Raw genomic sequence first — 26974 nt, 5'->3', positions numbered from 1 at the left:
TAGCTATTTAATAAGAGAACTTTATCATTATCATCAGTCACATTCAATTGTCACTATGTTTCAATACAAACTAAAATATCTTAAAGTGTCATATTACCCACATTTACAAAGGAACAAGTCACTAGACTAAGCCCTAAAATATTTTCTGCTGTTCAAACAAGCCACCTGTTTCTGCATATGGCAAAACTTCTTCTTACTACATGCTGAATATGCAAATAATGGTTTAATACTCCTGGTGTAATTTTTTTATGTGAATTTTAGTTGTCAATAACTTGAAAAGTGTGAACATGTAAATAGTTCATGCAGTAAGTTGTAAACCGTGCTTTTGAATTAGTATTAAACTATGACTAATTAGCAATGATGTCCTTTCCCCAACAGATTGCTTTTCCTCTGTGTGTGTGTGCAGACATATATGTGAATGAATGGTGGATAAAGATGCTATGCTGTGTATGTATGCTGTGCGAGTATGACTACTAAACTAACAGAACAAATGGATGGGTGACTGACAAGAACATGTTTGGTAGTTGACGTGGGGGGAAGGTTGAGGCTGTTGCCACTACAACCCATGCTACTCTCCAGATCATGTAATCTGTTTAAATAATCATCTTATCTTTCCAAAGAAGAAAACACGCTCTTTAAAATGATAAGCAAATAGGACAGATTTTTTACAAACTGGTATGCCTGGTGACACTGCCTTCCCTTCATATTAATAGCTTCTGTCTGTTGTGTCATATCTAACTGGGTCATTTTGTAAGAAGCAGACGACAATCTGATATAAGGAGGAAAACCAATGGAAGCATCAAACTACTACTGTGTATTGAGACAAGTGTCTCGACCTACGCTTGCTCTAGCGTGCACAACCAACTGTTTCACACACACACACTTGCAAGCCTGCGGGCATTAAATGTCCCTACTTGCCTTGCAACACAGATCGCACATTTCTGTTGTTGACGACTGTCGTGAGGCTTGGCGATGGACGCCTCCAGCAGAACCATTCTGGGAGCTGCTCAAATTGTTCAGCGGAAATCTATCTTTCCCCATCTAGCTGCACATGCTACGAGGAAACAGTTTGTTGGGCTGATGATGCTTTTACAATCCTGAGCAAAATGTTTGAACTGTTGCCACTCTCGCAGTTGACGGCGCGCCACACGGCCTGCCACACAGGGGCACTGCACTCGTGTGTGCGTTGTGAGTGAAACCCAGGTTGTCTCCCTTTGTCTGTCCCCGCCTACATGGCGACACTCACCCGACAGACAGGATGGAGTCGACAGGTGTAGGAAAAATATAAGTCAAGAGAAAACGCCATCCCTCCTAATTTTTCCATCACTGTCATCGAATATCATCATAAGCTGTATCTTCAAACTTTTAACAACTTTCCGTTATCACTCAACTATTCAAACTCTGTATCGTTAAAGATTCCGCCAATAAGAGACGCTTTCTGTAACCAAGCAACTTATTCTTCACTTTGCCATCAACCATGGTTTGAAGTGCGAAACAAAACCAAAAGTAAGAAAGAAGACTAGAAAAATGAAGGAAGGAAAGATATGCACATGTATTTGAAATCAAGTTCTGCTGATAATGTAGTGAATACAAACATTTGACATTTTAGCAGCACTTTTAAGTCCGCACGGCGCAGTCATCTAGAAAAGTTATCTCACGTGTCACCTGATCTCTTCTGGTTGTTTTCCGAAGATTTCTGCCTTCTTATACCAGGGATGTTTCTGGTCTTTCTTCGATCTGGCTAGCTGGGAGCCTGCAAAGCTGGTGGGCTGGAAGTGGAGTCCACTACTTACGAGCATCGTGGGGCCCACTGCCAGCCCACCAGCTTTGTCTATAGGTAGCTAATTTTAGCCACTCTTATCAGAGTTAAATGGATAAGTCAAGAGAAGTGTCTTATTTTCCCAGTTACATCGATGCCCAGATGTATCTTTACAACAGGGCATTTTTACCACCGCTTTTATAACTACAGCAAAACATCTGGGGTGTCCAGATATAGCTTTATAACTTGGAAATGAAGACGATTGTCGTCGATTTAATTATGTTGCCCAGAAAGTGAGTGCTTCTGTGGTGTCTGTCACAAACAGGCTAAGATCGTCCATCAATGATGAAGACGTCGACAAAATGGTGTACAGTGTACACCCACAGGGTACCCTCATAACCAACGTCTTCTCGTCCAGAAAAAGATGTCGAGATTCCAAGAAGAGATTCATGTACTCTACACTGAGAGGAGAAAATAGTTTTGCGATGTTTTATGGAACAGGAGCACAGTAGAAGGCTCCATTAGTCCTCCTCGTTAGAGACTCAACACTCCAGTCTGAGAGAAAGCCTTAACAAAGTGATGGGGTCGATGTGTTTAAAATTGTTGGGAGTCAGGAGAGGTTGGATCAAATGCACGGGACAAAAGCAGAAACATTCTGATGCGTGCTTTTAACTTTCTATCGTGAAGCGTCTGAGCCCAAATGGATTCTTCATTAGTCGCTCAGAAGCAGTTGAAGAGGAGGACTGTTCGTCTTCGTGCCGACATCATGTTTGCTGGGTTTTTCTAGATGACGTGTCAGAAAACATTTTCTAGGAGCTACGTGAGGCTAATATTCTTCTCGTTAGAAACTCAAACACTGTTGACATTTTATTGAGGTTTTTATACTGACACATCGCATTCCACCATGTTTTGTCATCAAAGACAAATGTAAAAATACGACAAAAATAGAAGAGAAAAAAATATTTTTCTATTTCCACTTCCTTTCACTCTAAGGAAGATCAGTTACAAATGCTTTTAAAAAAAAGCTGAAAGAAAGAGAGGTGACAGGCTGACTAGTCGAGGGGGAGAGAGAATTACGTACAGGACAACACCCTGACGAAAACAAATATTAAGTAACCAAATTTAGTAAAAACGATTCTAGACATATTCTAGAATTTTAGAAAATATGAAATTTCAATTGATTTATCCTGAGTACGTACTTTTTGATATTTTTGTCTTTGTGTCTGCCATCCTTGAACCCTTTAACTGATCAAACATGTGATTGGTGGCTATTGTGGTGTAAAGGATCTGTCAGCTTTTGTGTGAGTATCTGTAATTATTTCGTGTCAGTCATTAGTCTTTGTGTGAGTCTCTCTAATTATCTCAGTCATTAATCTTTGCAATTTTAACTTTGTTCAAAGTTTGCTCGATCCACGCATTAGCAAGAAACCTACAGAAACATCAAATCCATGATCGTTACGAGCAGCAGTAGCAGCAGGAGATTCTCTGCTCTTTCACTCTTCACTCACTCGCTATGCTCCGACACTCACTGAGTGTGTATGTATATTATACATATTATGTCCTCTTGTATCAGTGTCTTGCCATCAAATGTCTCTTTATCACACCCGCTCTTGTGTAAGAATACACCTGAATGTTTAATGACAATAAAGCATATGAAAACAAGATAAAATAGTAATTATTTAATAACTACAAAACTCTTTAAAAATAAAACGCTGGCTGTTTGTTCTTCCTTAGCTTCGGAAGTAAAAGGTGACTAGCTGCATTGGAGATGTAGGTTCAGGAAAATCCACACTTTTGCCAAGATCACAAAAAAACCAACAAAAATGCAAGAAATCAAGAAAAAAAAACCTTGCTGAGTGGTTCTAAAAAAAAAGACATTAGCATATTTAAGAAAGAAAGCTGTTTATGACAGGCAGCCTCCTAGTAGACAAATGGCGATTTATACCTGTATTGAGAGTTAAATATCGCACAATGTCACGCATGGGCTCCGCTGCCATGACAACATGCGGCCCCAGGGTAACAAGGAAAGCAAGTCTTCAAGCATCTCGACAACAACCTATGATAATGTCAACGTTGACACATATTGTAAACACAGGAACACGTGGCGTCCGCTGCATGTTCAGCGTTTATGTTTATGTACATCCTTGTCTATAAACATAATTTAGGTCAGTTATCCAGGGGAGGGAGGTGGGGATGCTTAGATTTCGTTCGGTTTTATAAATCCGTAAAAAAGAGGCTCGCTCTGCAAGATTCGAAAAAACGGCGGAGAGGAGGGAATGATGTTATGTGTTTTCATGCCACAAGAATTGCTGTATGTTACTCTACCCTAGTAAACCGTTGCCACTTCTCTATATCTACGACTCTGTGTGTAAAGCAACATCCGCGGCACCTGGACATTGCTTTCCTTTATTAACCCGGGACACAGACTTACCGTCGCCTCATGAATACGGGCCCTGACGTGTAGTCGGGTGGCTAACCCAGAGTAGACAAGAATTTGTGATGTATTTTAACCGGCAGTTAGCTGGTGGTGTACTGTGTGCTTCGTCACTTGTCATCTTCAACGCCCGAAGTGTTTTTTAAACGCTCGACACAAAGTCGGTCAATGATGCACCTGTCGAGTTTACTTCGACAAAGTTCACTCAATCGTGCTGAGCTCCAGAAAAAAATCTTCAACAAAAGGTCTCCAGAAATATGTAAAAAATACTAATTTAGCAACGAAAGTACGCACTTTGGAATGCTTTGTTTCAGCTTGTCATGCCTGCAGGAGGAAGAAAGCTGCCTGGAACACAGTCCACGCTTGAGTGCACACAGTGCAGTAATGTGTGAAGCAACTGATGTGTGAAACGACCATTGTGGTGCAGGAGACGAGAAGAAGAGAGAGGTTGCTAAGTGTTCTTGTTCTGTCAAATGAAAAACGTGTAAAACACCTGACATGCTCGTGGTCATGCTACAAAATAGTTGTAAACTGAAATGGGAGGTCATTGTCACTGGATACAAGACAAGTAATTGCGGTTAGACCAGCAACCTTTTCGTCAGAACCTGTTAGAGAATAAAAGGTCTTTTTTTCTGCAGATAAATCCTCAATCTCAAAAGTCAACAGTGTCTTAATATTAATTGTCTGGAACCTTCGCTATCTTTAAGGATAGTGTTTTTCCACTTTGTCTACAGAGGAACTTTGACATTACCTAAAACTCAATCTAATGTCAAAGGGCAAATCAACACCACGAGAATTTTCCATCGGGTGCCATTTTTTTACAATTCCTTTGGGAATTTATACACGCACACTGAATGAAAATTATTGTTTGAGGAAGAGGCTGATGTTGCTGGCCCACAAATAACGCTTTCATCGACTCACCAGTTCAAACATCGGTCATCCATCGTAAAGAAAAGGTCATCTCTAACATAACGTGCAAATAAAATGTTTTACGGGATCATAAACAACTTTCAGATGGTGTTACTTATTAAAACTTGCGAGAAAATACAACCTTGGCTTTACTAAGATGCCAGTGCAGTCTGGAACAGTTATTTTAGCCGCCGACATCAAAGACTTGTTCTACCTCGAGACATGTCACGGGAGGGACTGTGGGGTTCGTTTCCCGTGAAACCCTTGTACTCAGCTCTCGCCCAGAGCCACCCACAACGCATGGATTTGCAGTGCTCGGGTGTCTTCTACACAAATAAATCTCGTCTGTCTGTGAACACAGGCTTTCTACACATTACCATAGTTTGCTGAACTCAGTACTAATGAGTGTAAGTAACAAAAATCGTTGTTTGTTGACAGTATACCTGATCATGAGACCTTTCATGTTCTACCCGGCCATGAGACGTTTCGCATCAATTCCCAAAGTTACTAATCGAACTCGGGAAGCAGACGATTGATTCAGACGAGATAAGACAGATAGTGTGTGAGGCAGTGACTGAAGGCTCGTGATGTCTACGCCCCTTAATGACAAGGAAGAAGAAAAAAATAATGTAGAGTTGCAAATGTATTCTAGGAATAAAAATCGAACGAAGCGAGGAAAATTGTTTGCATGATCGTGCAGTGCTTCCCTACCTTGTAAAACGCATTGATGTAAAATGCCTTCCACCTCGAAGGTGGACAGTTCCTTCTCCGGCTTTCGGTTCCGACTCGCGATTCCGGTCTTCCGTCCGCGGTCTCCATGGCAACACAGTGTTCATACTGCCGTAGAAACGTGTAAGCTTTCCCAAACATGACACTTGAGGTACCCCGGCATCCCGCGCCCCGGATGTCCAGTGTTCAGTAATGAACATTTCAATCTAGGTCATGGTCACGTTTTCTGTCCTTCACCGGAAGTAAGAAAACGGAGCTTGCCATGACCTTTGATCCTTATTTGGTGATGTAACACTTCATTGGAGTACTGGAGCCAGAGAGAATGTTCGAGTCCTCCACAGCTTTAATTGCCGTCAGTCCTTGCTGATAGGTGTGAGTGAGATGTCTTCCCCGTGAGATATGATTTACAAACTTGCTAGAGTGCAGAGTATTTATAGCAGCATGACGCAGTCTGCTTGCCCTGTGACCCGAGGAGGTCAGTAGCGGGTGGGGAAGGAAGGCCATAGAAGTGGCACAGTGAGGTCAAGGACAAACGGGGGTCAAGACGATGGCTGAGATTTCGTGACGACTGACCTCTATCTGCGCTGCTTTACCTGATGAAACATCGACTCTTGACTATAAGGCCAGTCACGACAGGTGGCGATAACAGGCAGGTGATGAATCATGATGACGTAACCCACCCTGTCGGTGACGAGCGCCACTAGGGCGGAGGTCAGTTGATCTCACAACTGAATCATGTAGCGAGATAAACATTGTTCCCTCCGCCTGCGCTCCCTTTACATATTGTTTGTGTCATTATTTAGGGTCAGATTCAGTGTTTTTGCTGCTGCTGCTGCTGCTGCTGCTGTTGTTGTTGTTGTTTTTAGTCATACGGGAAATTCCGAATATGAAGATGGAGTGAGAGGTGATCACCATAATGCAAATGTCCCAGGATTTCGCCTCAAACTGGAGTAAGTAGTGGTCAGTATAACACAGGGGTGCTGCTGATAAACTATGTTCAATACTCCATCACTCAGGCGCTGCGATATGAAACCTAGCAACATGGCCTATACTACTCCACCCTTATTTTCTCTACCATATATTCCTCTGTTAGTCTTCTACGTATCCTCCCTGCCACTTTCCTCCTGCATTATATCCTCAGCTTTTACTACAGCCTTCTCTGTCTGTACTTTTAAAATCCCTTTGCTAAAAGGTTCTGTTGTGGACTAAAATTAATGGCCGCCTCAGTGAAGAAAGCGAATTGGAAGGACAATGGCTGCTCCATGAAAGTCTGGTCCTGGCCCTAGACACACACCTCCACCTCCACTGGGATCTCTACAGGCATGGCACCATGTCCTTTAACTGGAGCTCGACGAGACAAACTTGGTTAATGTTTATACTCAGTGGAGATGAGAGGACTTTCGCGGGCTGAAAGTAGACCTCATCTGATGCTTGTCGCGGCAGCCAGAAGCGATCCGAGATAAAGCTGGACTTGATGACAGCATGGCCACTCCTTCAGCCACAGCACCATTTCCCACAGACAGCAAAGACATCCATTCATCACCATCCCCCATTCGCACCTGATTGACTGCGGTCACACCTCAGTGATAAAGGACGGCTGCAGTCTGCCGATACCAGGCACAGTAAGGGAAGGTATGAGAGAGGTTTATTTGTCTGTTAATAAGGTTTGTGCCTTCCTTCCTTTTCACTCCATTGACAGGAAGCTTAGACACAATGATAGTATCTAATTTTCTTCAAAGGCGAAAAGAAGAGAATGTGTGTGCGAGAGTGAGAGAGAGAGAGTTCATTCACCTGCTTCCACTCTCTTTTAATTGTGTTTAATCTTGGAGAAGAAGAATAAATCATCGGGACTCGATGGTGGAAATGGAGGGAATAGAATTTATTTTTTACTAAAAAGTTATCTCACAGCCAGTGAAGTGTGACCCGATGTCATTACGTGCCGTTGCCTGCATGTTTCCTCTGACGAGACATTTCAACAAGGTTTCACAAAAACAAATGTCTGAGCACTTAGAAAGATAAAATGTAAGTGAAACAGATCCCACCTTTTATCTAAGATTCCACCCTGACCTTTCACCACCATCCCCATGAGTAAACACTTGGAGTGCAGGAATTTCGCTCTCGTTACTTTCCGGAGTCCTCGTATTTATCAGGGATCCTTATTTTTTGTTTTGGTTTGTGGACTAATGGAAGGCGTCATTGATCTTTCTCAATCATCCTTTAGCGGATAGAGTTTCTTATTTTCTCTGCTTCTTCCTCCATTCCTCGCCCTCCTCTTGCACGTCTTGTTTACTTCTTCGCCGTCCCTCCCTCATCCATCGAGTCCAGTCACAAGTCGGCAAAGAGTTGAAGCAAAGAGATTCATGAAGAGGGGCCACTGAGGCGAGAAAGTGGGGCCAGACTCCCCCGCAGTGCCGCCATCCTTCCTTCTCCGTCTGTCACTCTTCAGGCGAGGATGGCGGGCAGTGGTTTATGGCGGGCAGCGCCGAGTTGTCAAAACTCCTGGACTAAAAGATTTCCATTTTTTTTTTTCCGAAAGACTTTAAAACTTTATAAATACGATTTCACGAAAACAACAATCATTCACGGGAAAACTCTGGAGAGATGAATCAGAATGGCTGCAAAACTCACACAAAAGTACATAAAGTTTCCAGGTTTGTCAGCCATGCAAAGCCTGGAAAGATCTTTGAGAAATGTTTGAGATTAAACTCGTCCACACGAGCAGACTGACCCCCGGCGGCAAGAAAACCGCTTTTCTGTGGCAGGAGATCAAGCGGATTACCCTCGGCATTTCAGTTCTCTCTCCATCATGGTGGTTTCATCATACACAATGTGACAAACAACTTCATTGAAGACGGAAATTCCTTTCTTCTGTCGCTCAATATCGGCGCTCAGTGCACGTGCGCCACTCACGTGATTAATGAAGCGAAGCATGAGAAACAAATTGACAGACGCGAGGAGGATGAATCTCTTTGGTTCGAGTATCAAGTTATCATCCGGGTCTTTTCAAGTGTCTGCCTGCCTGCTTGGCTACTTTGATTTTCTTTTTTCAGTTTGGGGAACTTTCTTTCTTTATTTATTTATTCATTTTGTCCTACAGTTCTGCTTACTGATGTGTTTTTATACCGAGGGAGCATCTAAGGGTGCATACAAGTAGCCGGCCCTGTAAGCAGGTATTTGTTCACCAAAAAAACACACATATCTCTAGAATCTAGTTATAACAATAGATACAGACTGGGGGTAAAGTTACCTCAGAAGTAGTTGAACCGGAAGTATCACAGAAACCTCTAACTGAAAACGCGGAGACCTCGGGAGGTCAGAGAAAGGGTCCAAGGACTGGGGCTGTCCCCACCAATGTCTTCACGTGTTCCCTTTGTATTGCAGGTAAGCAGATTTTTCCAAAATTATATTTTACATCCACTGTGCAGCCAGTAAACACTATCACAAGCTAATTTTGCGATGATTCATAAGTTCAGGCAGACGACTTTTTTCCAAATGCTATGACATAATTGGTGAATCATACACAAGCTTTTCCCGATTCACTTTGTCCACCCTCTCTGTCATCTTTGTGTAATCATTACCACATCAAGTTGATGGGTGGCACAAACAAGAGGCACTTGTTTTTATTTTCTGTCTTATTATTCTAAATAATATCTGCGTCTCATACAGCAGGCTTTAACAACATAAGCGGCGCTTCTGTAAACAATCCTCCCATCTTCCTGTAAAGAAATCGAATTTGTCAGGTGAAACCAGAACACCAGAAGAGGTCGGTCAGATGCAAAGCATCGGAGGCTGGCAAGAAATAATTGAACGCGTTCAGAGACAGTCGCCCTTCATGTGTTCTGTGATAAGATGGAATTTTCCACATTTTTAAAGGGAGATCACGTGGACACTAGCTCTGGAAAGTAAAATAAAGTAATTTAACAGATTTGTTAATTATTCTACATCAGAAGAAATGGTCTCGGTCTGCAATTCACCAGAAGCACCATAATCTGCCGACATCGTGTGTTTGTTTGTTTTGAAGGCTTAGGTCTCGGTCACCGAGGTCTTAACCTTTGTCGAGGTCATGGATGTTGACTGTCAGGCGACTTACATCATTCGTGGGAGTCCTCCTCCTCTTTCCTCCTCCTTTTCGTCGCTAATATCATAATCTATCTTCTTCTCCTGCTCTAGAGAAGGACTCCGTTGGGTAGCAGTTGAAGAACGGTCAAACTGGTCAGCAAGTCCTGGTCGTCGGGGGAAACTGGGGAGGAGCAGCTAGACAGACGCAGAGGTTGACAAGGTCCGCTACTCTGACTGCCTTGACCGATGGTAAACAGGTTCTGCGAGGAACAAACAGTCTATTCCTCCACCTTTGCCAACCGGTTCTTCTTCTGGCTACGGTGGCGTCGACCATCAGACGAGACACCTTCAAGAACGGTCCACGTGTTGTGTCTGATCACGTGACCAGACAAGACCAGCATGCATCGCGTCTCTCTGGCGTGAATGGACTCACGTCCTGCCAGGGCGAGGACCAAGTTCCGCTGGTTGAATAACTCTCACCCGCGGGACAGGAAGGAGCGGTGGTTTTCTCTCAAACTGTTCGCCAAAAAGATGTTGAACAGCATTGTGTCGGCATTTTGCTGAAACAACCTGGTGCTGTAGTCGGGTGGACTGTAAGATGTAGGTGTCCTATGTGGAAGGGTACGACTCACAGAGGCCAACAGTATTTCTCCATCCATAGACCTCTGTGTATTTACTGAGCACCGCTCTTCCACGACTTCAAAGATGAGAACACTCAGTGCTGGATTTAAAATTCATTTATCTCGCTCTAGCTGAGCCTTTTGTAGACTCATCCTTCCAATCACTTCCCTGTCCTCATCATCGGTTGAGGTTCAGCCAGTAAGCACGTGGCTGGCGACAAGAGGATGACATGGAATCAATACTGTACCCTCGGGTGTCTTTCACAAAACAGTTTATTTAGTGCGCCATCAATTATTCACTGGAGTATACAATCAAGTCTCCAAAGCTAACACACTGACAAAAAAAGGAGATAAATATAACTGGCGATGTTTTGTCTAGCTGACATGATCGTGATCACTGTCCGTAAACAAAGGTTCACGCAAACAAAAGTTGTACACAGTCTGTCTGTAAACACGTGTTTACACAAGAGAAAATCATTTGCTTGATCACTGGTCGTAAATATGCGTGTTTACACAAAGAAAACATCCGTGTTCACTACTTGTAAACATGCGCTTGCATATGATACACTTGATACAGTGACAGTCCTTGTGCCATTAGTGACAGACACACCAGAGAAATGGCGGTGTGGAGGTACAAGGCCCTTGTTCATCCATCTCATTGCACTCGTTTAAACATGCCTGCACACAGCTCACTCAGTTACAAAGATGATGATGTCCACACACAGAGTGAGACAGACACTAACAAACCTCTCACTGTCTCAACAAGTCTCTCACTCAGTCACGGTGCACAAAGCATTTCACTCATCACAAAGAAACAACACAAGAGCCTCCGGGAGTCTGTCCATCCACACTTTCAGCGAAACAAAAATAAAACCATTTGATCTTTCGGGTTCCTCCTGACCTTTTCTGCCTCCCTACCCGCGCTCAATTATATGCCACCCCTCCACCCGCTCAATTATTTGTCCTCCCCCTTCCAATCCCCGCAGATGACTTTTACGACCGACTAACACCTGACATAGTCGCTGGGCTTCACAAAGAAGGTATCGAGCAGCTTGATTGAATATCGGAGCCAATAACAATAGAAGACAAGAGGACCTGCGAGCTGAGTGCTGCTCCATGAGAGGGAAGCTCGCCGCAGTCGCTGCCAGGAAATTTGTTTCACTTCCGACACGAAAGAAATGTCATCTTCACAACCAAACCTACCTTCACTATCATCAGCGACGCATGATACCTGCTTTACATTGAAAGCAGCATGCTAGCAAGTGAAAGAAAAACATATCCGGATGAATGAATAAGCTAATGTCTGCAGATAAAGGACTGGCAACAGAGGACAGCTTGGCAGGCGCAGGCAGAAAAATGGAATGTTCAGACTGTGGAAACTGTTAAAAACACATTAAGTCCAACTAGAAATGATGACATGCAGAGATGTCAGGGGGAGGCTAGCGACAAAGATGACAAAGCTGACCAAGATGGCGCAGTTTGTGTCTAGAGGGCGCCTTCTCAGGTCGCCACTGTCACGAGTTTGTGGACCAATCTTTCCAATGACCTCTCGGGGGACAGGCATAGCGTGGGTGGGTGTTAGTTCAAGTTCTCAGTCACCAAGTGTGTCCACCCAGCCACTAGAAGGCGACCACAATGACCACTTGATGACAGAACATCGACTACTGGAGTTCGCAAAGCCCATTAGGCGACACGATTTCTATTCCCTCGGGTGGTTAACGGAGTTGTAGGTGGCGTGCCAACAGCCTCGGCACACAAGTATCTATCAAAGTTTCACTTTCACTTATATTCTCTTGCCCTCGAGGCCTGGCGTCGGAAGATGCTCGGCTTTTTGTTATTTTGTTTTGGTGAGAGGAGGGGAGGGCAACCATGTTGACACTGAACGACATTCTTCTTCCATCTTTTTTGAGGAGGCGGCTGCCCCCTGTCCTTGTCCCCTGCTTCCTTCGCCCTGAGAGGTGTATTAAGATATCAACACTTGGCATAATGAGGGATTACCAGTCCATTAGCTATCGATCAGCTCTAAAAACATTGAAAACATTTACAACATAAAGGAGAAGCCATCAATTTTTTTATAGTTAGAATTGTAGTATGAATGTCTCATTCACAAACGTCCATCATGCAGCCGTAAGTGAGGCACCAAGAAAAGTTTCTTTAAACATAACACTTAAAAAAAAAAAAGAAATATTCTGACTTGTGTGCGTACAGTAACAGCTGAAACCAACACGGGTTTGAACGATTTCTACATCTACCACTCTCAAAACTGATAATGACAAAGGTCAAACACCTATTTCATATCAACATATATCAGAATATGTACTAGAGGCGCTAGAGATGTGGTAAGCAAATAGCAATATTTTTATATACCAGTCAAATATAATATTTGAAATATTATGTATCTGTCTTCTGTACTTCTTTACATCTCTTTGGATGCAACTAAATTTTTATCATCAGTCAATCCCATGATTGAACAATCATTAGCATAATTGAAGCACGAGCGTCTTGTGTAATGTTTCCTACGTTGCAGTGTCCCAGACAACCCTCGTCACTACATTCACGTGGCAGAATGAGATCCAAACTAAGAAACGAACTTTGGCCCCGACACTGATGCATGACCGCAGTTCCTAAGGACGGCCGGCTCCTGGCGATGACCCCGTCTTCCGGTTGAGACAATAATCCGTCAGGACGCCGAGGTGGACGCGAGGAAAGTTTCAAGTCTCGTGGCTCAGCACCTGCATCCAACCTCCCGACCCGGAGAGCTCCATGTTGAGTGTCTTCTGGAGTTTGCGTGGAGCCGCATAATGTGGCATCGATCAGGATGATGGGTGCACGTGCTGGGATTTCCTGGGACCGGGAATATTGCTTCTGTGGTGGACGTGAAAGCTGATGGCTTGAGGGCAAGTCCCTCCTGCAGCCGCTGTCCCCCCTTTACGTGCGCGAGATGCTGGGCTGTTAGTTTACGGTTTACGCACAGAAACAACATGTAAACAAGCTTTCATGGAAACCATCGTCTGCTGACAACCTCCGATCTAGTCTTAAAAATTATTAGCAAAGTACACTCCCTATCTCAGCCACTTGACCAGTATAACTGATCTTACTGACCCTCCCATGTCCTGCAGTCAGCTGTCAGACACCTTTGCACCTGGGAAGAATAATCGCTGTTTGTACCAGTGTACCGGGAGCTGGATTTCTTTTGAAAACACTTGGTAATGGCCGACTGCATGCTTTGGCGGGGGAGTGCTTCCACCTGTTTGGTTGATTTAACAGGAAAGTGCTTTCACCTTGTGGTGATTTTGTTCTGTAGGATAGAGGGAGGAAACTGGAGATAACGAGTAATGGCCAGCACCACAAACAGTGTTGACATACAGAGAGTGGCGCGAGACGAGATCTGAACCCACAGCCTCTGACTGCGGAGGTCACAAGCCAGTGTTATGACCACTACACTACCTGGCGCCCCTCACCTGCCCGGAGAAAAGCCCCGACAGTCGGTCTGCGCACAGGTGTCACTGGCTGACGTCACAGAGGTGAGACAACACACTCGTTCAACCTTTCTCTCATATTTCAACAAGTTTTCACTTGTGTTCACGATCAGTTTTCTTCAGTGAAACTCGAGAAAACCCTTTATTTTTTATTGTTGAGCTGGGGAGCCGAGCAGAAACACGTCTTTCATGCAGTTTACGCAGTTTTCTATGATGAACAGGCAGAAAGCAAACAAAGAGAATGATGCCCTCGGACAGGTCTGTGTGTACACACACAGAAGGAATCGTCAATATTGCAGCATCTGTCAATCCACTGCAACCTTTGCCGTGTGCCCTAGGGACAGACGATGATGATGTCACATCAATTATGCATCCACACGACTGTGACTTGCAGGGTTTGCTTCACCGGAACTCACTCGTTCTCCCTGGGATGTCTCTAAACAAAGGGTGCACACAACACGTAAACACAAGTCATTATAATTCCTGGATAATAGTCAGCTTTGAGTCAGCAAGGTTCTTTTGAAATCCACAATTTTATTTGTTATGAAAATGATGAGCTTTTACGATAAAAGTTCTGTGGTCTGAGAGAAAGAGAGTCGTATGGAGGGGAAATCACGTGACTTTTCTCTGAGACTTGTAGTCCTATAGAAGACCCCGATATAGACTCCACAACAGCTTTTTTATCAAAGAGGTTTGTGACAAGGTCTGACAAGAAAATAATCCGTGCTGCAATGTGTGAGGGACCACAAAGGTCTCTTGTCACGGAAAGAAAAGCGAGGCGAAGGTTCCAGACCGTCACAGAGAGGGTGACAGAAAGACCAACAGCCTTAGAGAACAAGGAGCAGGATAGATACAGGATAAAGACAGGACACAGACAGGATAAAGACAGGACACAGACAGGATAAAGACAGGACACAGACAGGATACACACACTGGCTCAATGGCTGGAGTCTGCACTGTGTGACAATAGTCAAATGTCAGCCAGTGCTACAAGCCTGGTGTTTGTGTAGTCAGACTCCTGTCTCTCGTCAGGATGAAATTCCAGGGCTGTGGAAAAACTGGGTAAACAGGGAATCCATTGTTCTTCCCTCTTCCTCTCTTCTCCTCCCTCCCAGCCCTCTCTCTCTACCACCCCCGCACCTCTATTTGTGTGAAAGTATTACGGCCCACCTACTCTGCCCCACACACATCGCATGTAACAACAACAACAACAACCTGAAATGTATCAAGCTGTGGGTGATGAATATTACATCACATGATGTGCGCTGAAATTAGCCCTGAAGCCACAATTTTAAGGCAAGTGTTCATTGATAACAAATATGATCTGAGATGTGTCTTGTTACCAGAATTATTATTATCAGGGTGGTATCCTGTCAGCACCATCATCTGTGGCAAGTCTTCTGTGAACTGAAAGTCGTTCATGGCGTTCCTTCCGTTGACGGGTCTGACGACAGCTAACCGATCGTCGTTTGAGAATGAATTCTGGGATCGTCGGCCATGCAGGTCGATGTCAAATGACGACAATAAGGCGATGAGGTGGCAGACATTGCAGCCACGGAGTCCTCAGGACAACAGGATCATAAACAGCTGAGCAAGCTGAGCAATCAGAGGGGAATGGGGAAGAGAGAAAGAAAGTGGTGTGAACTCAAATGTGTGTGCGTGTGTGTGTGTGCTTGCATGCAAGTGATGGGGTCGCCAAACCAGATTTTAATTGTTCATTTTAAAAAGTTCACGTGTTTTGTTCTCTTTCCTCAGTTGCTGCGCGTGCACTGCAGTCGTCTACCGCTTGCTAATTGTGTGAACTCCTCCTTGTGCAGCGATTCCAACATCTGTCGTTAACTGCTCAGAGGGTTCACACATCGACAAGAGCCATCAGATGACTGGGCTTTGTGATCACGTGATAACACAGCAGCGACCTCTACAGCAGCCACAGGGGCGTTCACAATGCCATTAGAAGGAGGCAGTGAGCCAGTGAACACCACAAACCGCCATCTTATTGCTCTCTGTCAGCTGTTAGCAGCTCCACTCGCTTTGTCCTCGGTGTGAACCACAAGTCATCAAACTGCTGTAGAGATGTTGATGACTCAGCTCTCACACCTCAACGACCGGTTAGTTTTTTTTTTACTTGTTCGTCCGTCAAGAATGCCTTCTGTCGTCTTGTGCCCTCTTTCATCTCGTGCCCTCTCGTCTCCTGACAATTATTTGGTGAATGTCATGCGAGAATCTTTCCTCGATTATCACATTTTTCTCCCTTGGGTGGTAGATGAATATACATTTGAGCTTTGCAGACGACACCATCTCATGGCACCAACAACAGACTGTAAGACATCAAGAGACAATGTCTTATATTGAATGGAGACCAGCACTGACGATCACAGTTAACACCAAGGGTAGACCCTGGGCAGAGATGACAGTAATAACCAGATGTCAGCAGCTGTCATCACCAGTGATCACAGCAGGCTAAATAAGATTTGTCACACCAACACCGTATTGTTGACCGCAGTATGACCTCTCAGTCTCATCCTGTTCGAGGTGTCAAACCAGTCACGTGCTGGCTGCTCCCCCGAGCTCCATCCTCCCCATCTTGCAGCAAACCCAGTGCAAGCAAGTGATGCACAATTACTGAACATGCAGCAGCAGGCTGAGGTGGAGTGTGACACAATCACTGAACACCAAAAACTACTTGTCAAAGAAAGCTCTCTCTTCCTTGAAAGAACTAATTACGGCGCATGGATCAACTTTCATCGGGTTTCTAAAGAAAATAGTTCTCAGTTTTTACAAATTGCCTTTTGAATAATGAATGTAACCGATCCTTTATTGTTTCCCTCTCTTTGCCTTTCCCTTCTAACACACGCACGCGCGCGTACACACACACACAGACACACAGACACACAGCACTTTGTCCACTTGTGTCTCTCACACATCACGAGCTTTCCCCTGCCCACCCCGGGTATTTATACGCAACACGAGGCCCTGGCGAGGAGAGGCTGCGGTGCTTCAGTGGGCGCGTGCGGAAAGGAATCTCCACAGCAGATAAAAGACCTGTTGGCTGTGTGTCCTCACCACCAGACCCCGCCATTAGCGACTTCCAGGCTGAAGAGTGCCAGCAAAGCGCTCCAAGAGGCGGTCATTCTGATGCCGGCCCGCTGGGTGTCAACTGAGTCTGTCTGCAGCCATAGCCTTGTAATCAAGCTGCTATCTGCGGCCATCCAGAGCGCCGTCTGTAAGGGAGGATGGGTGATGGAGAGAAGGAGGTGCTCCTGGCTGCGGTGTGATGCTCACAGAAGACGAGAGGCGGCGATCGCCAGTGGGAAGGAATAAAGGACTGACGACGAGACGATGTGAGGGTGACGACAAGTGGAAACATCTCCCGTCACCCTCGTGGTTGTCTGGCAACACCACGGACATCACTACAGCCACAGTGACGTCATTACCAGAATAAAGCCTTAGAACGCAGACGACTACAGACAGACATCGGCCATCTGGGGAAATGGATTCTTGACCTCATCGAAATGACCTTTGAACTGGTGGAAAGTTGGAAAGTGGGGGAGGTGATCGGCATCTGAGACAGCAAGGAAATGTGCAACGGAGAAGAACAGGAAATTGTTTACAGACAACAAATAAAATAATGAAAGAAAGACGACCAAAATGACAGAAATACACACGCGCGCGAGCGCACACAAGAACACACATACAAATACCTGTAATATTGTCACGTGTTCTTGTTTACTATCTTATCCTTGTCCTTCAAGAAAACACGCACACAACCGAGATGTGATGTCTAACGGCTAGCCGAGGTAGAAGCCAGCCTGAATTTTGTCTTCGTTTATTGAATATTTAACTTCATAAACACATGGAATGTAGTTATTTGTGATTAGGGGTTTACAAAAATAAACTGCTAATCTTGAGGTATCAGTCGTTAAGAAGAAAGCTCTTATCAACACCAAGTTCAGAGACAAGCACATTATTAAAGGTCTAGTGGGGTGTTCCTTTCTAACACACTGTCTGTGTCTGCTGAACTCAAACATTTGGCTCCACTGCGCCTTTAAGCGCGGGACACTCAGTAGAGAATGGTGGAGGACACCACGGTGTGCGTGATATTCAAAGTTCACAGGTGTACAAACAATGCACTAAAAACAGTCAACATGCATGAAAAACAGGAAGCAAAGAGTGCATCTGGAGCGCGTGCTGCCATTTGAACAAAGGACAAACACGTGAGTCAGCCGATTCCTTCCTTCTGTCAATCGCCAGTCACCCTCCCTGTGTCACCTCCCTGTCAACCGCTTACTCCTCCCACCCACTGATAACACTTTTCTAATTCACAAGAACAACTGAAATGTGACTTCACGCGATTTCTCCTATTTGTTGTGAAAGCTCTCGCTAGCTATGTTTTTCTTCAAACATCTTCATCTCAGTCTCTACAAAGTCTCTGAGGCACTGACAACCTTATTATGTATCTTCATTGATATATATATTCTTTTAATGTAATCAGCGCAATGTATCCTGGTAATCAATGCAGTTTTCCAGTAATCAATACAGTGAGAAAACGACTGAAGAAAGGAGAGAATAAAACTATATAAAACAGCTTTTGTTAACATTCATCTCGGCTGTTTCGAGTGCTGCCGGAGGTGGAGTATTGTCGTAAAGACTTTAATTCTGTCTCCAGTGAGTCTGGTATGACAGAAAGCTCCGCCTACACTTTTCTGATCGTGGATAATGGGAGATGGACCTACCCTGGTCAACACGAGGTGTACCCCACACACCAGGAATCATTCCGTCACGTGATCAGTGAATGCACTTCATCCTCCTCTTCATGCGCGAGTTCCAAACGGGATTTCTCTGTACTCAGAGAATCAAAGATCTTGTGGTTCAGTTAGCAGCTGTGTTTTGAATGTGAACCAAACTGTGGTTCGTTCACACGACAGAAGTGGTTTGAAGGGAAATGAAAACGGAAGCTTACCTAGCTGACGGGAGTTTTGTTACAGAAGCCATTCAAATCCACATCCATTAGGATGAGCACACCCTCCTCTCTCCCGGCTGCTGCCCATTATGGCCTCGGCTCCTCCTGGGAGGAACTTGCAAGTGGAGTCGTGTGGAGAGGATCGGGATCACGCAACGGAGATAATTGTAAAAAGAAACTGAAATAAAGTTGTTAAATACAGTCTGGGACAGACGAGACAAGAAGAGCAGGATGGAAATAGGCGTAGACAGGATAAAGAGGATAGATGTCAGATGAGACGTGGACAGGATAAAGAGGATAGATGTTAGATGAGACGTAGACAGGATAGAGGATAGATGTCAGATGTCAGATGACGACGACCAGACGATAAGATAGTTCATCCTGTCACAACTGGGTTCAACCTTTTGAAAATAAAATCCACACTTTCGGAAAGAGAGTAAGAGAGAGAGACGAAGAGATACAAAGAGAAATGAAGGGTAGGGGACGGAGGAACAGAAGAAATCCTTGGAAGTGAAGGTGCGGTAAACACAAAGAAAGCGAAGTGCACGCGAAATAGGAATTAGTCCATATGCTGCTGCTGCTGCTGCTGCTAACAATGCCGTTCGCCTAACAACTGCCCCAAGACAGCATTATAGAAAATCAATCACGTGACCCTCTGGCGCATGCTCAAGGCGCTTGCAGCTGCCGTCTGTCTGTTCTTGCCTCTCGTCCACAGCTCCTCCGTCCACCGAGCATCGGCGAGAGTATTTTAATGACGGCTTGAGAGGCTGATGACGAGGCTGATGACGAGGGCCCAGAGATGGACATCGTCTGCTGGAAGCTTCACATTTGTCAAATCTCGTCGCAGTTCGTGGCTCGACCTCAATATTTTAAATTTTGTCAATCTATAAAAGCTTTGAGAGTTTTGTTTTTCATCCATTAAACTCACAAAAATTGAAAGAGTGCGCATGTGTTTGTTAATGCTGAATACACAGCACGAATCGATGGCGGTCCACGAGGCATGGCAACGGTTAGTTAGCTCCATGACAGCCGGAATAAACCCACAAATGTTGTCCACAGGACCAAACGTGGTCAAGAGGTTTTGCCAAATTTCGAATGAGTCAAAAATAATAGTTTCTTCCCTTTTGCGAGTCAAACGATTTGGAAAAAAGATTTTTTTTTTCTTTTGAAAACGATTGAAAAGAGTTTTCCCGTTGTAATAGCGATGACATAACAAAACATGGAGGGATTATTGCAAGATCAAGAAAGCAAATGAAATCATGTTTGCCTGATCTTTGATGCTACACGAAAGGTTCAACTCGTAATTTGGCGCTAAAGGTTACTTGGGGTCATGGATACACAGATGTTTTTAACGATAGGTTGACGGAAAGCTCACCGGCGATAACCACAGTCATTCATCATCAGGGTCAAAGGTTCTCCTTCCGCCCTGGACCAGGCCAGTGAGCGACGAGGAAAGGCTGCCATGGCGAACCAATGTCACATCAAACGAGAGGTCGGCTAATAATTTGATTTCTCCTCGAGGTTTTGTTATCTACATGCATTCGTCAACCCAAGGTACAGGGCTGGGAGATAACCTCAGCTCCACGTCATCGTAGGGGTGTGTGTGTGTGTGTGTGTGTGTGTGTGTGTGTGTGTGTGTGTGTGTGGGGTGTGTGTGTGTGTGTGGGGTGTGTGTGTGTGTGTGTGGTGTGTGTGTGGTGTGTGTGGTGTGTGTGTGTGTGTGTGTGTATGTGTGGTGTGGGTGTGTGTGGGTGTGTGTGGTGTGTGTGGGTGTGTGTGTGTGTGTGGGTGTGTGTGGTGTGTGTGTGGTGTGTGTGTGGGTGTGTGGGTGTGTGTGTGGTGTGTGTGGGTGTGTGTGTGGGTGGGTGTATGTAGGTGTGTGTGTAGGTGTGTGTGTAGGTGTGTGTGTGGGAGTTCACTGAGTCTCATACGAGACGGGGTTCCGCTCTATTTAACTGCTGGCTAAACATACTCTCTACAGACACTCTTTGTATATGCATGAATGTTTAGTGCACATAAAAAGGTATATTGACAGTCTGCAGCAATAATAAAACAATTCCATAACTTATTTTTCTACCGGAAGCAAGCTCGATGCGCTTTGATATTCAGATATTTACACAATCGGATTATCAATATCTCTGTGACGAACACTTAAGCTCACACACACACACACACTTGTGCCTACACTAAAACACACACACACACACACCACCAACTACACGCCATGAACTCTGTCATCATTGCAACATGTAAAACATGGAGTTCCTGGATAGGTTGGTGTTTCTGTACACCAAGACTTTCAACTCTCTACTTCAAGTATTTTATATTATCCAACACCCGAGAGAGTTTTGCTGAAGAAGAGTAAGTCAGTCTTGAACAAATAAATGTCCATGCACACCTACCCGTAATTAGCAACACCTATATTATTAGTACCTGTCAGTATCCCTACCCGTAACACATGTTTGTGCATTTTACCCACCTCTACACGCATCCATGTATTATGTATATACAAATAGATGTTGATATATTTATATGTGATGCTGTGTAGCATAATATATACAACAACAGGTGCAAGTCAAAGGACACACGTACACAGACACACGTACATAGACACACGTACACAGACACACGTACACAGACACACGTACTCTGGTGGTGACAGTAAGAACGAAAGCAAAATTCCGATAAAAATAAAAAACCACCAAAAAAGTGACTCAAGGATGTTTTACAACTGTTTACTATCGAAAATGTTTTTGATAAAAATTTGAAACTTGAGAATAACCAACACTTAGAAACTAATTGGGAGAAGTTTGGATTATAGAGAGAGATTGCACAACGCTGACTGACATGTCACAAACACATAAATATTGGCTGTCACTAAATTAAATAAATAATTAACATAGTTTATAACTACTGACACACAAAATACAGAATAAAAAACAGTTTTCCACCTTTGACACAGACACACACACATATTATAGAAAGGTTAAAACTATGTTAACGAGTATTGACGATGTGACAAGTGTTCAGGAATGTAATCGAATGTAAACAACTTTACCAGGCAACTACACGACACAGAAATAATGCTGCTCGAGGGTTTCATCTGAGGACAAGATAATGAAATGAATAATCCAGCAAATTAATAACAGTCATGGAAGACAGGAGAAAAAGAACAAGCTCAGGGACACAGGAACAGCATCATCATGCAATGCTAAAAACACAAGCACACGACAATTAAAATAATCTGAGTGTTGACACACGTGGAGGCGAGAACTTGGATTAAAAATATCGTAAAACTGTGGTAAGGAGATTAGACACTCGTGCGAGGGTACAAGACTACACAAATGTTGTGAGAGAACATGGACATCGACATGTGTACAAGATGCAAGATGTAAGTCCTACCTTTCGCTCCTCTCCATCTGTAGTGTCGTAGGTGTCGGGCTGCTTGTGTCTGCCACCAGCTTCCGCTTCCTGTTCGTCCATGGCCCTGGACACCCCCTCGATGGTGCGCAGAGCTCCATTGGCCTTCCCCTCGCAGGTGCCAGAGGACTCTGCTGAGTCCATCCTTTCCATTTTCGGCATGGCCAGGACACCTCTGACAGGTTTATGACGAACACGACGACGATTACCGACAGCGACGACGGCGCAGCAAGACTTTGTCCTGGCTATTGACTGGCAAGCCGCGGTATCTGCTGCTGACGCAGGCGCGGGACGAGGCGGGATTCTACGCTCGTTTTAACCGCACACAACGGACTGAGGCTTTCAAGAAATGGCAAACAATCGAGGCTTCACTCAAAACAGAGATTCGCCGATAATTTCATTATTTAGTCTCAGCGCGAGGGCGCGTGTCGCCCAAAGACACGTGCGTGACCAGGTCAGTCAGGTCAGAGTGTGTGAGGAGGGAACAGGTACTCGGCAAAGTCGATGGTGAAGATCTACTAGTAGATAAGTAATTCTTTGGTGTTATTCTCGGCTTTTTTGCAGTGTCCAAGCTTCTCTTGTTATCTCATGTGTCAGACAAGCAAACAGTACTTCTACCACGTGTACCACGAGGTCTCGCGCACCACAGGATTTTAAGAGGAATGAAAGATTCCCCAACAGATCACCTACAATGAAAATATTTATTCAAGCTCATAAGAGAATGGTATACAGAAACCGACTGTCTTAAATTGTGTACAACTAGTCGGGTGTCCGTGGCCAGGGTCCTAGTGCTGGTGCTGGGTGCCGGACGAGTGGTGCTAGCGAGACATATGGTGGAAATTTCGCGCGAGATGGCGAGCGCTGACCCTGCACTGTGTGGCTGAGCTCGTCAGACAGCTTGCCTTCTCGTCCATCCTGCCCAACGGGACTGGAGTGGTGATGGTGAGTGTGCCCAGTGTGGGGCAGGCCGGGTGTGTCGCTCCCCGCACTGCGCGCGCCAAACAAGGATGCGGGAGGAGGAGGAGGAGGCTGGTGGCATCAGCGGTTGCGCCTGCACACTTGCCTGCGTGTCGCCGACAGATTTGTGTCCTGTGAAACTATCGGCACCGGGCTCTTGTACGGCCTGCAGGTGTCCCTTCGGTCACGTGGTGCGCACAGCCGGCGTTGGCAGGCGACACAAGCGTGTGGTGCGTAGAGTGCCGCCGACACAAACGCGCCATTGTCGCAAAAAACGAGCCGCGACCGTCTTTTTCACAGCAGCTCTGGGGGCTGGGGGGTGCTCTGAGTGTGGTGGTGGTGGAGGTGGTGGTGGAGGTGGTGGTTGGGGGGGATCACACGCTTACACGACGATGGACTGTACAGTGTATATTGCAGACTATCCTGAGTAGTGTTTACATGTTGCGGACCTCCCCTCCTCCGCTGTTTACACGATGCAGGTCTGTTGCTGCTCACCGTCTGCATGTTGCATGTTGACCTCTGCACAGTTCCCACATGTCCTGGACTGGCTTCTGTCAACTGTCAACATGTCATGAACATGATTACCCTCGACTCCCTATGGTCAGCCGATTATTGTGTTATTATTGTTAATAAAAGAGCTTTACCGTGAGACCTGTCTATGGCAGCCACAGTTTCCACAAGAGTTATCCGTCGTGGAATTTAACTGACTTGTGTCTACAACACCGGAACTGCTGGGGTCATGAACTGTGCTAATACATTGCAATGAGTCAATAGTCACGACAAAAATCACGACTTCACCACCATCGCCACCACCATCGCCACCACCATCAACCCACACACACCATCTTCGCAACATGTTGTCATCAGTGAGGCTGCCCGTCTCCTACCCAATCACGATCAGGCTACTTCCACTAATGAAAGCCCTAAAAACTATTACACAAGAAACTAGTCGAACTTGTTGCCACAAAACTGAGGAACCACAAACATAAGGAGCTGGGAAACACAGATGTCGCCCACGGGATCCGCGAACTGTTTGTTGCAGGACTCGACTGAAAGAACTGCGGGTGTCATTCTGTCCTCGTTATCGGACATCTGTTGAAGACAGGGGCGAGGTGAAGGAAAAGTAGGCGATGACCAGTAGCAGGATAGCAGGAAGGTGACAAGAGTTGACCAGCGCCTGTATCGACCAAGTAAAGACCAGGAATTATGGGAGGCAGGGACACTTGTCTTGTGTTTCATGCTCAGGGGACACCGTCGTTGTCAGGCAGCAGGGTCTGGATAATTCACTAGAAATGGTTGCAAGGCGAGGAGCGAACAGTGCAAACGACCGTTTCTTGGGTCGAGAAGACAGAACCGCCCTTCTGTAGACAGAAGATATATAATAATACAGAGATCCTCACCGCCACGTGGACAACCTGGAGGTCCAGTGGTGCAGATGATGTCGAGGGATTCTGCGTGGGCCTGTAGGTCCATGAACTCAAGAGAATGTCCACATCAGCGCATCCTCAGGTCAGAAGGTCCCCAATGACCAGTGGGATCTGTCCACGCTGAGGACAGTTGGCAGCCGTCTGGTCAAGCAGCCACGAGACTGAGAGCGTTTGAGAGTTCAGCTACTCGATGGCACAAAGGACGAAAACACAAGAAAGGTGATGGAAATTTTACGGAAAGATGGCGGTTTTATTGGTGTTCGTTGTCCTCTGCATGAAGGTATCGGTGATGACAGTTGGATTTTGCACACCAGGATAATGTGCTGCTGCATGGAGGCAAGGACCACAGTCTGCCACAAGGACCAACATCTGACACTAGGGCTATGTTTGCAGTCGGATTAGTGGTTGGGTGTCAAGATCTGAAGGTACAGGACCGCAACAACATCAAACTTACATCAGAGACGACGAGACGATGTAAGAGCGAAGGAGCGATGACTGTTTGACTGTCAGACTCATGACAGTGGTGTCACCACCTCAGGTCCACAATCAAACTTGACTTCTCCGAGACAATTGCTGAAGATCCCTGTCTCCCAAGGGGAACACGACCATTGATGCTTAGAAGTGTCACATGACCAGCAGTCATCCTGGGCACAACTTTGGTCTCTTGCTGGCTCTCGGGTGTAAATTTTTCATGAACAGAAGCGACTCGTCGAGGAATAAAGTACAAAAAAAGTCTGTCCGCAACGCTGAGTGGTTTCACATTTTAGATGTGTGACAGGAATAATAAAAATATAAAATACTCTTTTTTGAAAATCTTCTAAAAATTAGATTTATCTTTTTTTTTCATTTCTGACAAACGCGAACACGAGATAAAGAAAAAAGAAGAAAGTGGTGAGAGAATAAAATCATCGACATTTCGCGGTGTCCTGCATGCATTCTGTGGTTGCTTAGAGACTTAGACATCGTCTGTCAGTTTATACCTCCATTGTATTTATCTCTTCTTTTGAGTAGTTTTTTTTTTCAAACCTTATATTTTCGGATGCCTTTACTGAAAAAAATCCAGTTGTACTTGGTTACCTAGAGCAGATGGTTGTCTGCATGCAGAGTGGTTTGTCTGAGTTCTGTAACACCGTGAGCTTGTCCTGACTGACACTGAGGTCATCACGCAGGTCAAACGCTAACATCACCGAGGGTTAGTGTATCACAGACTGACTCACACACACGCTTCCCTACACAAACAAACAAACAAACAAACAAACAAACAAACAAACAATCAAAGTAGCAAACCGCCTACAATACTCATCAATCAGAAGTCAGAAACAACACAATTATTGGCCACAGTAGCAGAGTTAATGGAATGTCGTCTGGTGCTGCAGTGGACATCAGACTTTGTTCATCCCTAGTTTGACCGACCTGCGGCTCATCGTCACACCTGGCGGACACACCTGTACACGTGCTGCACGTGCAAAGCTCACAGCCTCGCGCATGTCTACGTCATCAGCCACAGCACCGCCCAGCGGCAGCGAATGGGGGAGGGACCTCAGATACTCGCCTCCCTCCTCCCCTTCAAGGTCCTGGTCTGCCTCCGCACCATTTGTCAACCGGTCAGCCAACACCTTTGACAGCCTCCTGCATTATTTAAGCTACGACAGGAGGAAACATGTAAAGATGGCGGATACTAACAGGGTTACGGGTCCTGTACAATTAGTATCAGTTGCTGCTTTGGAAATAAATAAAAAAAAATAGATGAATAAATACATGGACAGTGAGTACGAGGCTTTTACTTTCTCTGAAGAAAATACTTAAAAGACAAAGCATAAGCATGTTACCACACACACACACACACAAACACACTGACACATATAATGTAGACTGGCACGAGACGTGCACGTGGCGCTGCATGACGTCAGACTGTGGTTCTGTCAGTTAACAAATCACAGCGCTCCCAGGAAAACGGGTTTTTTTAAATATTTTTAGTTTTTTCGGTTTCTGCTCCCCTCCCTCCCCGTCTCTGTTATCTCTTCCAGCTGTCTTCTTCTCTCTTCTTCCCCTTGTTCACTTTCTTCTACTGTCTCTCTGTCTTTCTCTCTCTCTCTGACCGCAGCCTTCTGTTGTTTCAATCATTCATTTAGCAAAACTCTACAGTCTGGAAACTGAAATTATACAACACATTACCTAGCGGACAGCGATTCCAAAAATACAATATGTTAACATCTTTTGT

At 45.1% G+C, this 26974-nt stretch overlaps 1 protein-coding gene across 4 annotated transcripts in view; it reads right to left on the bottom strand.

Moving 5' to 3' along the window:
- LOC112556773 (ras-related protein Rab-37-like) overlaps window positions 1-23096 on the bottom strand; it is a 47382-nt gene extending 24286 nt beyond the window's left edge. The window contains exon 1 of one of the 4 annotated variants that reach the window (XM_025226243.1): window positions 22352-23096. In XM_025226243.1, the coding sequence (XP_025082028.1) occupies window positions 22352-22531 (180 nt within the window). In that variant the 5' untranslated portion in view covers window positions 22532-23096. Of the gene's footprint in view, window positions 1-918; window positions 1180-5813; window positions 6198-22351 lie in introns of those variants that run through there. The other 3 variants (XM_025226172.1, XM_025226328.1, XM_025226414.1) reach the window with 3 other exon arrangements.
- Between the last annotated feature and the right edge of the window lie 3878 nt (window positions 23097-26974).

This window comes from Pomacea canaliculata, linkage group LG1 (assembly GCF_003073045.1).
Source record: "Pomacea canaliculata isolate SZHN2017 linkage group LG1, ASM307304v1, whole genome shotgun sequence".
Lineage (NCBI taxonomy): Eukaryota > Metazoa > Mollusca > Gastropoda > Architaenioglossa > Ampullariidae > Pomacea > Pomacea canaliculata.
This window is presented reverse-complemented; position numbering and strand designations above follow the sequence as displayed.